The sequence below is a fragment of the Eptatretus burgeri genome, chromosome 6, assembly GCF_056783735.1.
Source record: "Eptatretus burgeri isolate ZD-2024b chromosome 6, Ebu_testis_v1, whole genome shotgun sequence".
Lineage (NCBI taxonomy): Eukaryota > Metazoa > Chordata > Myxini > Myxiniformes > Myxinidae > Eptatretus > Eptatretus burgeri.
Genome location: NC_140966.1, coordinates 14375207 through 14393127, shown reverse-complemented (window position 1 = coordinate 14393127; position 17921 = coordinate 14375207). Strand labels below are relative to the sequence as shown.

At 45.3% G+C, this 17921-nt stretch overlaps 1 protein-coding gene across 6 annotated transcripts in view; it reads right to left on the bottom strand.

Annotated features, from left to right (window-relative positions):
- WT1 (WT1 transcription factor) overlaps positions 1-7665 on the bottom strand; it is a 28245-nt gene extending 20580 nt beyond the window's left edge. For 4 of the 6 annotated variants that reach the window (XM_085884137.1, XM_085884136.1, XM_085884140.1 and 1 more), the window contains exon 1: positions 6952-7256. In XM_085884137.1, coding sequence (XP_085740263.1) covers positions 6952-7015 — 64 coding nt within the window. In that variant the 5' untranslated portion in view covers positions 7016-7256. Of the gene's footprint in view, positions 1-6951 lie in introns of all 6 variants that reach the window. The other 2 variants (XM_085884135.1, XM_085884139.1) reach the window with 2 other exon arrangements.
- Between the last annotated feature and the right edge of the window lie 10256 nt (positions 7666-17921).

Sequence of the window (17921 nt, the reverse complement as noted above, 5' to 3'; positions counted from 1 at the left end):
CCCTTCGTCGGAACAACACGGTTTTCTTCGCTTCGCACGGCGGTCCGCATACCTTGCGTCCTTGACACCTGTGATTGGAACTGAGAGCCCATGAAGACCGATGAAGACCGACAGACATGAGCCGTGACAATCCTGACAATAAACAATTAACGAATTTGATTTTCATTTTCCCGCCAATAACTTTAAACGTTTCCATCGAACGAGTCCGCCATCAAGTTCCTGGCCATTTTTTCATATATTTGGTCACGGACTTATTGATCAGCCCTGGTGAAGGTTATAGCTCGCAAAATTGGGGGGGGGGGGTTGAGGGATAAAGAGTGAAAAGCTGCAATTGGTGTAATTTCCCCACACCTTGCGCTTTCCTACTTTGCGCTGATATTTATTATCTCGTTTCTCAAGACGTTTCCCCATGGGGACGTGAAAGGTGTCGCCGGCCTTGGATCACACCCCTTGTAAATGGGTCCACGGGCTCGTTGGGAAACACCATGGGAATTCAATATAGGGGAGGAGGTGGTGTTTGCGCGTTTACAAGTCGGCCGACACATCGTTAAAATCAAGTGTCCACAACGGACGACGTGCACCCCCTCTACTCCCTCTTTAACGGCCCCGACGATTCCCACCTTCTCGTGGGGACGGCCAGGGAAATCTTTGGGCACAAGTCTTTCACGAACCGGCTGGTCAGGCCTGACGGTCAACCGAAGCTGATGAGTGTACTTGGGATATGTTCAGTGTGTCGGTGATGACTCGCTTGACGTTGGCGAAACAGCCCGAGGGATCCATACGGAGTAGGAAATGCATAGAATATTCGATTTCGATGAAAACACAGGTAATACATACACAAACACAGGTAATACATACACAAACACAGGTAATACATACACAAACACAGGTAATACATACACAAACACGGGTAATACATACACAAACACAGGTAATACATACACAAACACGGGTAATACATACACAAACACAGGTAATACATACACAAACACAGGTAATACATACACAAACACAGGTAATACATACACAAACACTGGTAATACATACACAAACACGGGTAATACATACACAAACACAGGTAATACATACACAAACACGGGTAATACATACACAAACACAGGTAATACATACACAAACACAGGTAATACATACACAAACACAGGTAATACATACACAAACACAGGTAATACATACACAAACACAGGTAATACATACACAAACACAGGTAATACATACACAAACACAGGTAATACATACACAAACACAGGTAATACATACACAAACACAGGTAATACATACACAAACACGGGTAATACATACACAAACACAGGTAATACATACACAAACACGGGTAATACATACACAAACACGGGTAATACATACACAAACACAGGTAATACATACACAAACACAGGTAATACATACACAAACACTGGTAATACATACACAAACACGGGTAATACATACACAAACACAGGTAATACATACACAAACACGGGTAATACATACACAAACACAGGTAATACATACACAAACACAGGTAATACATACACAAACACAGGTAATACATACACAAACACAGGTAATACATACACAAACACAGGTAATACATACACAAACACTGGTAATACATACACAAACACAGGTAAAACATACACAAACACAAACACTGGTAATACATACACAAACACAAACACGGGTAATACATACACAAACACAAACACTGGTAATACATACACAAACACAAACACTGGTAATACATACACAAACACAAACACGGGTAATACATACACAAACACAAACACTGGTAATACATACACAAACACAAACACTGGTAATACATACACAAACACAAACACGGGTAATACATACACAAACACAAACACTGGTAATACATACACAAACACAAACACGGGTAATACATACACAAACACAAACACTGGTAATACATACACAAACACAAACACGGGTAATACATACACAAACACAAACACAGGTAATACATACACAAACACAGGTAATACATACACAAACACAGGTAATAGATCCACAAACACGGGTAATACATACACAAACACAGGTAAAACATACACAAACACGGGTAATACATACACAAACACAGGTAAAACATACACAAACACGGGTAATACATACACAAACACAGGTAAAACATACATAAACACGTGTAATACATACACAAACACGGGTAATACATACACAAACACAGGTAATAGATCCACAAACACAGGTAATACATACACAAACACAGGTAATACATACACAAACACAGGTAATACATACACAAACACTGGTAATACATACACAAACACAGGTAAAACATACACAAACACGGGTAATACATACACAAACACGGGTAATACATACACAAACACGGGTAATACATACACAAACACAGGTAATACATACACAAACACAGGTAATACATACACAAACACTGGTAATACATACACAAACACAGGTAATACATACACAAACACAAGTAATACATACACAAACACAGGTAATACATACACAAACACGGGTAATACATACACAAACACAGGTAATACATACACAAACACGGGTAATACATACACAAACACAGGTAATACATACACAAACACAGATAATACATACACAAACACGGGTAATACATACACAAACACAGGTAATACATACACAAACACGGGTAATACATACACAAACACAGGTAATACATACACAAACACAGGTAATACATACACAAACACAGGTAATACATACACAAACACAGGTAATACATACACAAACACAGGTAATACATACACAAACACAGGTAATACATACACAAACACGGGTAATACATACACAAACACGGGTAATACATACACAAACACAGGTAATAGATCCACAAACACGGGTAATACATACACAAACACAGGCAATACATACACAAACACAGGTAATAGATCCACAAACACAGGTAATAGATACACAAACACAGGTAATACATACACAAACACAGGTAATAGATACACAAACACAGGTAATACATACACAAACACAGGTAATAGATACACAAACACAGGTAAAACATACACAAACACAGGTAATACATACACAAACACAGGTAATACATACACAAACACAGGTAATAGATACACAAACACGGGTAATACATACACAAACACGGGTAATACATACACAAACACGGGTAATACATACACAAACATGGGTAATACATACACAAACACAGGTAAAACATACACAAACACGGGTAATACATACACAAACACAGGTAATACATACACAAACACAGGTAATACATACACAAACACTGGTATTACATACACAAACACAGGTAAAACATACACAAACACGGGTAATACATACACAAACACAGGTAATACATACACAAACACAGGTAATACATACACAAACACAGGTAATACATACACAAACACAGGTAAAACATACACAAACACGGGTAATACATACACAAACACGGGTAATACATACACAAACACAGGTAATACATACACAAACACAGGTAATACATACACAAACACGGGTAATACATACACAAACACAGGTAAAACATACATAAACACGTGTAATACATACACAAACACGGGTAATACATACACAAACACAGGTAATACATACACAAACACAGGTAATACATACACAAACACGGGTAATACATACACAAACACAGGTAATACATACACAATCAGGTAATACATACACAAACACAGGTAATACATACACAAACAGGTAATACATACACAAACACAGGTAATACATACAGAAACAGGTAATACATACACAAACAGGTAATACATACACAAACACAGGTAATACATACACAAACAGGTAATACATACACAAACAGGTAATACATACACAGACACGGGTAATACATACACAAACACGGGTAATACATACACAAACACGGGTAATACATACACAAACACGGGTAATACATACACAAACACAGGTAATACATACACAAACACAGGTAATACATACACAAACACAGGTAATACATACACAAACACGGGTAATACATACACAAACACAGGTAATAGATCCACAAACACGGGTAATACATACACAAACACAGGCAATACATACACAAACACAGGTAATAGATCCACAAATACAGGTAATAGATCCACAAACACAGGTAATAGATCCACAAACACAGGTAATAGATCCACAAACACAGGTAATAGATCCACAAACACAGGTAATAGATACACAAACACAGGTAATACATACACAAACACAGGTAATAGATCCACAAACACAGGTAATAGATCCACAAACACAGGTAATAGATCCACAAACACGGGTAATAGATCGACAAACACGGGTAATACATACACAAACACGGGTAATACATACACAAACATGGGTAATACATACACAAACACAGATAATACATACACAAACACGGGTAATACATACATAAACACAGGTAATACATACACAAACACAGGTAATACATACACAAACACAGGTAATACATACACAGACACGGGTAATACATACACAAACACGGGTAATACATACACAAACACGGGTAATACATACATAAACACAGGTAATACATACACAAACACAGGTAATACATACACAGACACAGGTAATACATACACAGACACGGGTAATAGATACACAAACACGGGTAATACATACACAAACAGGTAATACATACACAGACACGGGTAATACATACACAAACACGGGTAATACATACACAAACAGGTAATACATACACAGACACAGGTAATACATACACAAACAGGTAATACATACACAGACACAGGTAATACATACACAAACACGGGTAATACATACACAAACAGGTAATACATACACAAACAGGTAATACATACACAAACAGGTAATACATACACAAACAGGTAATACATACAGAAACAGGTAATACATACACAAACAGGTAATACATACACAAACACAGGTAATACATACACAAACAGGTAATACATACACAAACAGGTAATACATACACAAACAGGTAATACATACACAAACAGGTAATACATACACAAACAGGTAATACATACAGAAACAGGTAATACATACACAAACACGGGTAATACATACACAAACACAGGTAATACATACACAGACACAGGTAATACATACACAGACACGGGTAATAGATACACAAACACGGGTAATACATACACAAACAGGTAATACATACACAGACACGGGTAATACATACACAAACACGGGTAATACATACACAAACAGGTAATACATACACAGACACGGGTAATACATACAGAAACACGGGTAATACATACACAAACAGGTAATACATACACAGACACAGGTAATACATACACAAACAGGTAATACATACACAGACACAGGTAATACATACACAAACACGGGTAATACATACACAAACAGGTAATACATACACAAACAGGTAATACATACACAAACAGGTAATACATACACAAACACAGGTAATACATACACAAACAGGTAATACATACACAAACACAGGTAATACATACACAAACAGGTAATACATACACAAACAGGTAATACATACACAAACAGGTAATACATACACAAACAGGTAATACATACACAAACAGGTAATACATACAGAAACAGGTAATACATACACAAACACAGGTAATACATACACAAACACAGGTAATACATACACAGACACAGGTAATACATACACAGACACGGGTAATAGATACACAAACACGGGTAATACATACACAAACAGGTAATACATACACAGACACGGGTAATACATACACAAACACGGGTAATACATACACAAACAGGTAATACATACACAGACACGGGTAATACATACAGAAACACGGGTAATACATACACAAACAGGTAATACATACACAGACACAGGTAATACATACACAAACAGGTAATACATACACAGACACAGGTAATACATACACAAACACGGGTAATACATACACAAACAGGTAATACATACACAAACAGGTAATACATACACAAACAGGTAATACATACACAAACACAGGTAATACATACACAAACAGGTAATACATACACAAACACAGGTAATACATACACAAACACAGGTAATACATACACAAACAGGTAATACATACACAAACAGGTAATACATACACAAACAGGTAATACATACACAAACACAGGTAATACATACACAAACACAGGTAATACATACACAAACACAGGTAATACATACACAAACACAGGTAATAGATACACAAACACAGGTAATACATACACAAACACAGGTAATACATACACAAACACAGGTAATACATACACAAACACAGGTAATGCATACACAAACACAGGTAATACATAAGCAACGAGCCAACGGAGAGTGAGAGCGCAGCGACACCAACGACAAATCGTTAACATGTTTGCGCTGGAACTCATGAACCGGTCACGGATCACCCGGCAAGTTAACGGATAAATAAATAAGTAAATAAAACTTCCCAACCTTCATGTGTTTCATTGTCGTCGGACAGACTTTTCGACACGTCCGAGTACCTGGGGCTGCGGGGGGCCGGGACCATGCGTGGGGTCGTTGTCCCGTCGGTAATTTATTTATTTGTCTTTAGTGTTATCAATATATTGATTGTTATTATTATTATTATTATTAGAAGGTGATGTTATAAGTTTATAATTTATTAGTAGCGATTTTATAAACTATCGCCATATTGCAAAGTTGTATAAATCTGGAGGAATATTTACCTGCCCCGTTTGTTTCACCGTGTTATTGTCATTAAATGAAGCGATCTTCGTGCGTGGATGACGTCACAATTAACGTTGAAGGTACAATTATGTGACGTGTGTGCATGTGCACGACTCGATGGGTGCACGTGCGGTGAAGGGTCTTCGGTAAACGGTTCGCGGAGGCGCTCAAATTTCATCCGGATAACTCACCCTGCGGACGGACGGAGGGTTGCGCCTCCAGGCACGAGTTCAGGTAGCCCCCCGCGGGGAACATCCGGGGCTGGGTCACGACCTGCGGAGCCGCAGCGACCGCCGGGGCGACCGGCGGTGGTGGAAGAGGCGGTGGAGGTGGAGGGGGTACCGGTGACGTTGCCCCGAACTGTCCGTAGCGACAACCATTGGATCCGGTCACCTGTCCCGTGAAGTGCACGGTGAAGTTTCCGCAGTAGCTCTCCTCATGCAATTCAAGGGCAGCCCAGCTCGGCTCCTGCTTGATGAACGAGTGGTGGTGATGGTGGTGGTGACGGTGGTGGTGGCCCAGCGTCGCCATGGGATTGTACGAGCGCCCGTGGAAGTCCAACATCGGCGTCCACTGAGGGTTGTTCGCGACGGGTAAGGAAGCACCGGGTCCTCCACCACCCGAAAGGACCGCAGCATGAGAAGGCAGAAAAGTGTTAATGTCCAGGAGCTCGGAACTCATGGTGACTGCACTTGCTCGAGGGACCCCTCCCGAGGTCTCCAGGCTCTCCTGCACCCTCCTCCGTCCGACTCGGATCTGCGTGCGGACGGTCGTCCCGACACAATGAACGCAGGGAGCGAGCCGGAGCGTCCACCGGGATGACGTTAATATTCAATGCGGCCCCTGGATGCATCGGCGGGGAGCGGGGCTGGGAGGGGGCGAGGCGAACGGTCCGAACGGGGCGGCCCATCTGGACCCCACGAGCGCTGATGCACCTCCTTGAGCCGGTCAGACCTTCGTTGGGGGTATCAGGGTGGGGGTAGTGCGAGTAGACCGACAATGACTCACCAATATTTTAAAATACATTCCAATGTATATATACATATATAGTTTATTTATGGGGGAGGGAGTTTGTCGAAGTGGTGTGTGTGGTGGTTTTACAAAGTGGTGGTTAATTGAAGGTGAAGCAATAACTTATGAAGTTGTTGGCGGCATCTACTATTTGTGAGGATGTGCTAAAGGTATTACGTTCTAACATCATGGGAAGTTGCAATTGAAGGTGAAAGTAACAAACATCATATGTAGAGGTGTGTGTGTGTGTGTGTGTGTGTGTGTGTGTGTGTGTGTGTGTGTGTGTGTGTGTGTGTGTGTGTGTGTGTGTGTGTGTGTGTGTGTGTGTGTTGGTTTGAGTGAGAACATGTGTTTTTTTATTTAATTTCCTTTTCCATATACCTTTTACAGAGTGATGGTGCTGTTGGTGCAAACCAACCAATGGTTGCACTCGGTGGCTTGCTATTGCCTTCCCAGCGTTGTTTGTCCGTGCTCTAACCTTTTAAAGGCTAAACGTCACGCAAGGAAGTGGCACATACCGTTTAAAAAAGGTCTTCGCTATGACTAGGCCATGATTTGAACCACCAACCACCTCCAAAGCTCGGAGCGGTCATTCTAAGCATTACTGTGTAAATATATATTTACTGTGTAAAAAATTTATATATATATTTCCTGTGTAAATATGCTGTGGAAGTATATGTGTGTGTATGTATGTGTATGTGTATATATATATATATATATATATATATATATATATATATATATATATATATATATATATATATATATATATATATATGTGTGTGTGTATATATACCGTGTAAATATATATATATATATGTGTGTGTGTATATATACCGTGTAAATATATATATATATATATGTGTGTGTGTGTATATATACCGTGTAAATATATATATATATATATATATATATATATATATATATATATATATATATATATATATATATATATATTGTTGCAGATCTGGAGGTGGGGGGTTCGCACCTGACTCTTGATAGCTAAATGTTGCAGATTCGGCGCCACCCTCAACACCGCCATCTCCGGGGTTTACAACACTGGCTGGCTCGGCACAGGCCTCGGGTCACGCGTCTTCAATCGCGATACCAACGTACCCCTCGACCTTACCATTTGGGGAAATAGACCCTGGTTACAGACTGGTTTTGTCAGATACTGAGCGTTTTCTGCCAGTCTGTAACCATTTTGGTTTTATATACCAATCGAGCGGATCGTTCCTCGACGCGACACAAAATAATTCAAAGCGGCAACTTCATACAAATGAGCCAGATTTATTGGGGAACATCGGGGAACGCAACACAAGCAAAACATTCACGACAATGTTTTAATTAATCTATAACCCATTATTAACTCGGGAGATATGGATTACGGGTTTCGAAGGGGTCCCTACCGAGATAAGCCTTAAACGACATGCAGACAAGACACGGCCAGCATGCAGACAAGACAGAGTACTTGGTGATGTTTCATGGACGAGAGGAAAGTGTCAAAGCACGAATGTTGCTCGTAACAAGCCGATGTCCACGGATTCGAGCCCCAAGCTCGAGCACGCCGCATGGCAAGATGGCGCTCATCCTCCTTTGTCGCACCGCCCACGCGCGCGGCCTCCACGCATTCAGACCCCACGAAGTCAACTGCACCAGACCGTCAGGTCGATGATGGGTTTCAGCTGGTTTCTCACAAGGTCCAGCATACAAGTCCAGGCCTGGCCTGTTCACCAGGCCTCCTTCACGAAGCAGATCGCAGACAGACACAGCCGTCCCCTACACAGCAGATCACGACTCCCTCCAGTCGTCTCTCATCCAGCCGAGGGCAGACAGACCTCATGTAGTCCTTTGCCTGGCTTTCCTTCGGCCCTGGCTCGCTTCTCCAGGTCAGAGAAGGCAGACCCGGTGCACCCCGGTCCAGTTTCTCTCCCGGCAGAATCACCACTCGCTTTCCTTTTTCTGCTCGCCTCGAAGCCCCTCGCCCAACTCCGTCCTCTCAGTTCTTTCCACCTTTTCTTTTCGGGGCGCGCCCCTTTACGAAGCCGACAAACTCCTCCCCTTGGTTTCACTTCCTCTTTTTGGCCACTCCCCCTCACAGCGCTGGGCGGGGACTATTGTCCGGAGAGAGGAAGGAAGAAGAAGAAGCTCTCGATCCACCACCACTGCACAAACAAATAACAGCCTGGGACACCTCCCGACACACATGTAACATCTACAGTGGTACCTCTACTTACGAATGTCTCTACATACGAATGTTTCAGGTTACGAAGTGCCTGAACGGGAAAATATTGCCTCTAGTTACGAAGGCGTTTCAGGATACGAAGTCAAAAATACAGTACAGTACGCGCTGCTTTTCGCTGCTCCCAAAGTTTCCCGAACGTAAACAAACTTGTAGCTGCTCTGCCATTGGCTATCGCCTAAAATCTGCCTGGCAACCCTTTGCGTATGCGTGTATCCCAGCATGCTCTTCGTGTCCCCGTCCCGCTCTGTAAATATAGTTATACTGTATACAGTCTATGGTCCCGCTACGAAGTGCTCGGACAGTGTTACAGTACAGTACGCGTGTGGATTACAGTAACTTTTATTCACAATGGACCCCAAGAAAGCAATGAAGAAAAGTGGACAAGGAGAAAAGAAGAAGAAGAAGAGAGTTTTTCTGGCCATACAAACAAAGCAAGAGATAATAGAAAGGTATGAAAAGGGGATGCGTTTGATTGATCTCGCAAAAAAATATGGCCGTAATATATCTACGATCGGCACGATAATAAAACAAAAGGAAGCCCTAAAAGCTACGGCTCCTTCCAAAGGCCTCTCTGTCATTTCCAAGAGGAGGTCGGAAGTGAACGATGAGATGAAGAGGTTGTTACTCGTGTGGATAAAGGAGAAAGAGATCGCTGGTGACAGTGACAGAGGCCATAATTTGCGCAAAGGCAACCGCCATCTTCACTGACCTCGTGAAGGAGGATACAGGCGAGGGAAATTCGGCGCAAGGACTACACCAGGAGTTTAAGGCATCGCGTGGGTGGTTCGAGAAGTTTAAAAGGAGGACTGGACTTCACTCTGTTCTTCGCCATGGCGAAATTATTTCGCTGGGAAAGGGCATGGGTCTTGAGGTGGATGACGAGGACATCAACGAGCTGATTCAGGAGCACAACGAGGAGCTTTCGACGAAGGAGCTGCAGGAATTGGAGGTGATGCAACACACCGCGGTGCAGGAGAAGTTCAAAGAGGACGACGAGGAGGAGGAGGAGGAGGAGGAGGAGGCAGCCATTATTCCATCAGCCCAAATCAAAGACATTTTAGGAAAATTCCAGGAAGTCTCGGAATTTGTTGAAAAGAATCACCCGGAAAAAGTGTTCACAAGTCGGGCTATCGCGCACTATGACGATGTCTGCCTCGCGCATTTCCGACGGATTGTTAAAAGCCGGCAAAAGCAGACGTCATTGGATCAATTCTTCACGAAACGCGAGGCAAAAAACACTGCTGATAAGGACCAGTAAACAAAGAGGGCAAAAAGTAACGAGAATAGCAGTTAAAAGGTAAATGAATATTTTTATTATTTCCTTTATTCTTTGTTTTTTACATTATATGCCTCTCGTTTTATGTTTATTGTGCGGTAATCTAATTTTAACATGTATTTGTTTCATGTTCTGATGCATTTTTATGATTTATTAAAAAAAAATGTCCGAATTTTGCGGGGCTTGGAACGGATTAGCGCATTTACATTCAAAAGGCGTTCTACTTACGAAGGTTCCAGGTTACGAAACTACTCCCAGAACGAATTAAATTCGTAAGTAGAGGTACTACTGTATTTTACCGAACAACCTGGCTAAACATACATTTAATGGGGGATCTGGGCTAATCCTATATTTAGTAGCATAGTAAGGGCCATTTCCGTAACAATATTGTTACGGGGCCGGGCGTCGGCCGCGAGCACGATGGAGCTGCAGAGTCAGTAGATGGAGCTGCAGAGTTGGCTCGATCGATCGCCCGGAATTCAGATCGTACCTTTTCAGAAAACTCCGGAAAAGTACGGGTCCCTGATTGGACCGAAGGTCGTCAATAGACAGACCACGTGGGGTAGGGTCGATTGGCAATTTCAATTTACATAAATCCCCACGTGGTCCAAAGTACCGGTGAAATTCACCCTCGACGATGCTCATACGGAACGAGCTGCTTAGCGTAATCGTTCCGTGTGCGATCCGAGCGGTTTGATCATCGAGATCCATCGGTCCCAAATATCCCGTTACAACGGCAACGGCCTGGCTAATTTTCCAACACGCAGCACGCAAAGCCAATGAAGGAATAGACACAAACGAGCTGAAACATTTCACAAATGGGGATGTTTATTTACGATGGGGGATGACGGGCGCAAATAAGGGCAGAGTTAAACCGAATATTAATAAATGGAGGTATGCAAGGTATGTACAACAAGAGCACTTATACAGTTCACTACTTAACAGACGGGCCCACGGACACACACCCAAAAAATTGGACCGAAGTGGTCTTTATTTGGACCTCGAGCCCGGAGGACAGTCAGGCTGAAGACCAGGGTCTGTCTTGGACCTGTCCACCCGTGTGGTGTTTGAGCTGACTCGGTCCGGCGCCAGCGGGAGGCGAGCCGAATCCAGGCACCGGCGAGCGACCCTTGCGTTTCTTGCGGGGGATGGTGTCTCTCAAGCTCGCCGATAGAGACACGGCGCCCAACCCTTGCGGTCCTTGTGGGGGATGGTGTTTCTCGAGCGCTCGATCGTGTGGTGGAGGAGGAGGAAGAAGATGACGACCAAGACCAGACAGACCACCTATACCGCCTGTCCCGGTTATTTCTACTCGCCCCCCGGCAGGGCGGGGGGCACGCGTCTCACCCCTCCGCGCACCTCATTCGCCGGGGAACTCCGTTGTCTCTCCATCATTGGTCAGGGGGCGTGTCGGGCGCTTTGATTCCCCGCCCCATCCCCGATTTTCCAAGGATTCGCAAGAGAGACGTCAGGCCTTCGTGAACTCCACCCACGTTCGTGCTGGCATGCATGTGAGCGATGTCATCAGTGGGAAGAAGCGAGATGAGGTGAAACGATGCTGGCATTGTTGTAGTTGTTGGTGGTGTAATAAACGAAAATAAAACCTGATTATTAAAATAACTCCACAGCGCAGGAACATTTAATTACCCATTGGATAAGGGACAGGACCCTAACTGGCAACATGTACTTACCGACATAACTGATCTATAGGACCTGTATGTTGTGCGCTCATGGCTTCCAGATTGGCAACAATATATATATATATATATATATATATATATATATATATATATATATATATATATATATATATATATATATATATATATATATATATATATATTGTTACGGTTCGAGGAACCGTATGCATACAGCAGACAGTTGTCCCGAGATAGTTATGCCATTAGTATACGTGCAGATAGATCCCTTCCTTGTGTGTAGTGGGCAGACACGGGGGAGTGTGTTGCGATGGGCTTTCAGTTGGGATTATAAATAATTTTTCCCCTTTTATTTTATTTCCCCTTTTATTTGAACCACGGTACCTTCATCTTGTTTGCCTCGCACCCTCGCCTCGCTTACCACAGCGTGACGAGTGCCTACCCAGAGACTCGTTTTCCGAGTCAGAATCCTGACGTTCGCTGTGGCAGTTCCATCTCGGCTTTCACCTTCCCAAACCCAGACACGTGGTGTGGGCGGGCCTTGCCGGCCTCTGGCGAGACCCCGCCAAGGAAGGCGGACCGCATGATGGCCCGATCCAATCAGGATGAACGATGATGTCGGCTTTGCCATGGCTCCACCCCCTCGCTCCGTGATCTATAAAATACGAAGCAATCCTCAGAGTAGAGTGGTATGGGATGAAAAGGAGTTCGTGGTTGGATTTGAGAGAAAGAAAGGAAGGAAATAGATTTGGAAGTGCTTAGTGCTTGGTTGGTTCGTGTTCGGTGGGTTCGTTAGTTGGTTGGGAAGGTCGAAGGAGGTTGCGGTAGAAGGATTGGAAGTGTGCAGTTGTTGAAGGGGTCGTTGTTACAGAGTATCTGCCTACGTCTCACCTCGGCGACCCGCCTGTTGTGCTGGTCCGCACATACCCGACCTCGACTGGATCTCTCGTCGGGTCCTGTCTGCTGCCCCGTTCCCACCCTGGACTCCGCGCTCTCCACTCAAGCTCCTCCATGGACCCGAACTCCACACGGGTGGCTGTGGTTCAAACTGTCCGACTGTTGTCAGGTGCCGCACCACGGAGCACACCTTCCCCCGAAACTCTCAGGTACCGAGAACTGCGACCTGAACTCCCTCCCTTCCTGGCTGCAAAAGGGTCCCCTTTTCTTTTTGTTGGGTTTGTTTTGTCTGGGTGTGTGTCTGAGAGTGTGGCGCCTGTCTTTTAAGTAAAATTGTACAAGATCTTGGATTATAGTAATTCTTGCTTTTATTATTCTCGCCTAAGTCTGCTCTGTGTCCGCTTTGGTAAGTTGCTGTATAATTGTTGCACTACATCTCTCTCACCTTCCCCTGCATAACACACCCAATAAACCTTGTTCCTGTGCCACATGCTTTTCCTCGCCTAGTTTCAATAAATCATTGTAGAAATGTTCCCAGCTCATTTTTGACTTTTCCTCCATTGGTCCTGCATGGTTCGGATCTAAGTTTAGTCGGGTCTTTATTCCCGATAATCCGTTCCTTCAAGCCGGTAAGTCCTTGGCAGTTCCGCTCGGCTGCATCCGATCCGGAAAGGTAGTGGGTAGAGTTGGTAGTTGGTACGCTACCGTAGTCAGTAGAGTGATCCGGTTCGGGCAAGGCATACCGAGGGCGTGGTTCCCCGCGTGGTTAATTAGGTAACTAGTTTCAAGACAGGAGGACCCTACGCCACGCGGTTTAGGTATTGGCGTCCACGGTCGGTTAAGCGACCCGACACGTCACGGAATTATCCGTGAACGACGGCCTACAATTCCGGGGAGTCTGGTGGGAGTCGACGTAAATTCCCCCACCTTGTGGTCGTCTCTCCGCCAGACCCCGGCCCGCAACAATATATATATATATATATATCATAACTCCACAGCGCAGGAACATTTAATTACCCATTGGATAAGGGACAGGACCCTAACTGGCAACATGTACTTACCGACATAACTGATCTATAGGACCTGTATGTTGTGCGCTCATGGCGCGGCGAGCGCCTACCCGTCTGATCATCAGACGGGTAGGCCCGACACGGTCTCGGCCCCAGGCCCGCCTACCCCCCTCATCCTGGAGGGTGGTTCTCTTTTCTTTTGCTTTGGGAATATGTGTTGTCGGCGCCGTCTGTGAAACCGAAAAAAAAACGATGGGAACGATAGAGAAAAAAGTTGACAACAATATATATATATATATATATATATATATATATATATATATATATATATATATATATATATATATATATATATACATATATATATATATTGTTGTGGTTGACGAAATTCACAAACCACCATTCAGGTCCCTTAGGTGAGATATCTCGGTAAGTATATGTGTAGTGAGGCCCAAACCCGTTGTCTAGAGGGAATAAATGTCATTCATGAGGGCTGCGACTCTTCAGGATAGCCGTTTTTCTTTTACTATCTTTATTTTGGACCAGCCGCCATTATTACCACCACCAACCACGTCTCAACAGCCATCACAACAACAACCACCAACCACAACGCCGCTTCACAATAACAACCACCAACCACAATGCCGCTTCACAATAACAACCACCAGCCACAACGCCGCTTCACCACAACCGCCACGACCTTTACCGTCACAACTCGCCACCATCGCATCACCGTCATCTCGCGCCACTCGTGGGCACCGATGCTGGACTCGTGCGGGGCGCGCACCGAGCAGCCTGTTCAAAAACATCGCGGACTTACCGCAGAAAAACGGATCAAAAACGACTCACGCCCACTTTTGTTCCGTCCAATCGGTGAGCGAGGGGTGATTTGGCCCCGCCTCCAGGGCGTTGGAGGGCGGTCGCTATATGCAAATTCATGGATCAAAAAGCATTCACGCCCACTTTTCCTCGGGCCAATGGGGAGCGAGGTGAAAGGTCGGAGGCAGAGGGTCAAAGATGAAAGAGCGAAGCCACGGGGCTTATAAGAACGACTGCGTTCGTCAGTCGAGGGAGTTGAGTTGGAAGAGAAGAAAGAGTTCGGTTGGAAGTTGAGGAGCAGTTGGCAGTTCGCAGTTGGCAGTTCGCAGTTAGCAGTTCGCAGTTGGGAGTTCGCGGAGTCGGAGTGAAGAGGACGGAGCTGTGGAGAGGCGGCGGCGGCGAAGGCCGTTTGAGGGGGTGCTCGCGTCGGATTCGGGGAACTGCGGAGGTAGAGGCCGGTGGCGCGACCGAGGTCGTGGTGGAGACGCTCGTCGCGGGACCCGAGATTTTGTGAAATCCTCCTTTCCCCGAGCATCAGCAACCCCCTCCTGTTTCCCCCCGCGCTGAGATAGTGCGACAAAAGGGGGCCCCCTTCCCACCCCCTACCAGACACTGTCCGCGAGGCCCGTGGAGTTGAGGCACCACCGCCGCTCCGCGTCTCATCATCAGACGGGTAGGCCCGACACGGTCTCGGCCCCAGGCCCGCCTACCCCCCTCATCCTGGAGGGTGGTTCTCTTTTCTTTTGCTTTGGGAATATGTGTTGTCGGCGCCGTCTGTGAAGTAAAATTGTATAAGTGTTGCCGAGTGCCCGGTAGTCGGATAGATCTGCATTGTCGCATTTGCTTTTTGTCTTCTTCTTTTCCATGTGCTTTTGGTGGAATTGCATATGTGTGCTTTCCGTTCATCGCGAAATAAATGTGCTTATTGTTGAACTGTTTTCCCGCTTCGCTTCGTTATTTCTTTCATTGAATCCCCATCTTGCTTCACGTAAAAGGGTTGGTCGTGGGCTAAGACGCCCGATAATTAATCGAACCGTCGAGGCCGACGAATAACACCGCTCGGTTATCCTGATAGTACGGAACGGGTCGCTTAAGTGGCCCGTGTCCGAAGTCGACCTGCGGCGAGGTGCGATCGCCCGGTCTACCCTCCGTGTGGGTACTTAGGTAGGTCGAATTTGGCGAGCAACCCTATCCCACGCGGGGGCCGATTGGCTCGATCGCGGTGAGACCGAAAGGTCCACCCGTGACTGGTTCCCGGCGTTAGTCCGAGAGGGTCACGACTGGATTGTCCGTCCGGTGGGCGACGTGCCGTGATTCGAGTTACGTGGCCGTTCGCACGCCGGCGGGCGCGAATCCGCAACAATATATATACTCTTACAGATTCGCGCCCGCCGGCGTGCTGACGGCCACGTAACTCGAATCGCGAATCGAAGGATTCAATGAAAGAAATGACGAAGCGAAGCGGGAAAACAGTTCAACATAAAGCACATTTATTCGTGATGAACGGAAAGCACACATATACAATTCCACCAAAAGCACATAGAAAAGAAGAAGACAAAAAGCAAATGCGACAATGCAGATCTAATACCGACTACGCGAGCACACGGCAACACTTATACAATTTTACTTCACAGACGGCGCCGACAACACACATTCCCAAAGCAAAAGAAAAGAGAACCACCCTCCAGGATGAGGGGGTAGGCGGGCCTGGGGCCGAGACCGTGTCGGGCCTACCCGTCTGGTGATGAGACGCGGAGCGGCGGTGGTGCCTCAACTCCGCGGGCCTCGCGGACAGTGTCTGGTAGGGGGTGGGAAGGGGGCCCCCTTTTGTCGCACTATCTCAGCGCGGGGGGGAAACAGGAGGGGGTTGCTGATGCTCGGGGAAAGGAGGATTTAACGCTGTCTCGGGTCCCGCGGCGAGCGTCTCCTCCTCCACCTCGGTCGCGTTGCTGGCCTCTCTGGTGTGCAGCTCCCGGCACCGACGCGAGCACCCCCTCGTCTGCCTTCGCCGCCGCCGCCTCTCCACAGCTCCGTCCTCTTCACTCCGACTCCGCGAACTCCCAACTGCACTCCTCCCAACGCACACCTACTGCTTCTTCTTCCCAACTCCACTGACTGCGAAGTCTTAACTGACTTGACTGACGAACGCGGTCACTTATATAAGCCCCGTGGCTTCGCCTTTGACCCCCTGCCTTCGACCTTTCACCTCGCTCCCCATTGGCCCGAGAAAAAGTGGGCGTGAATG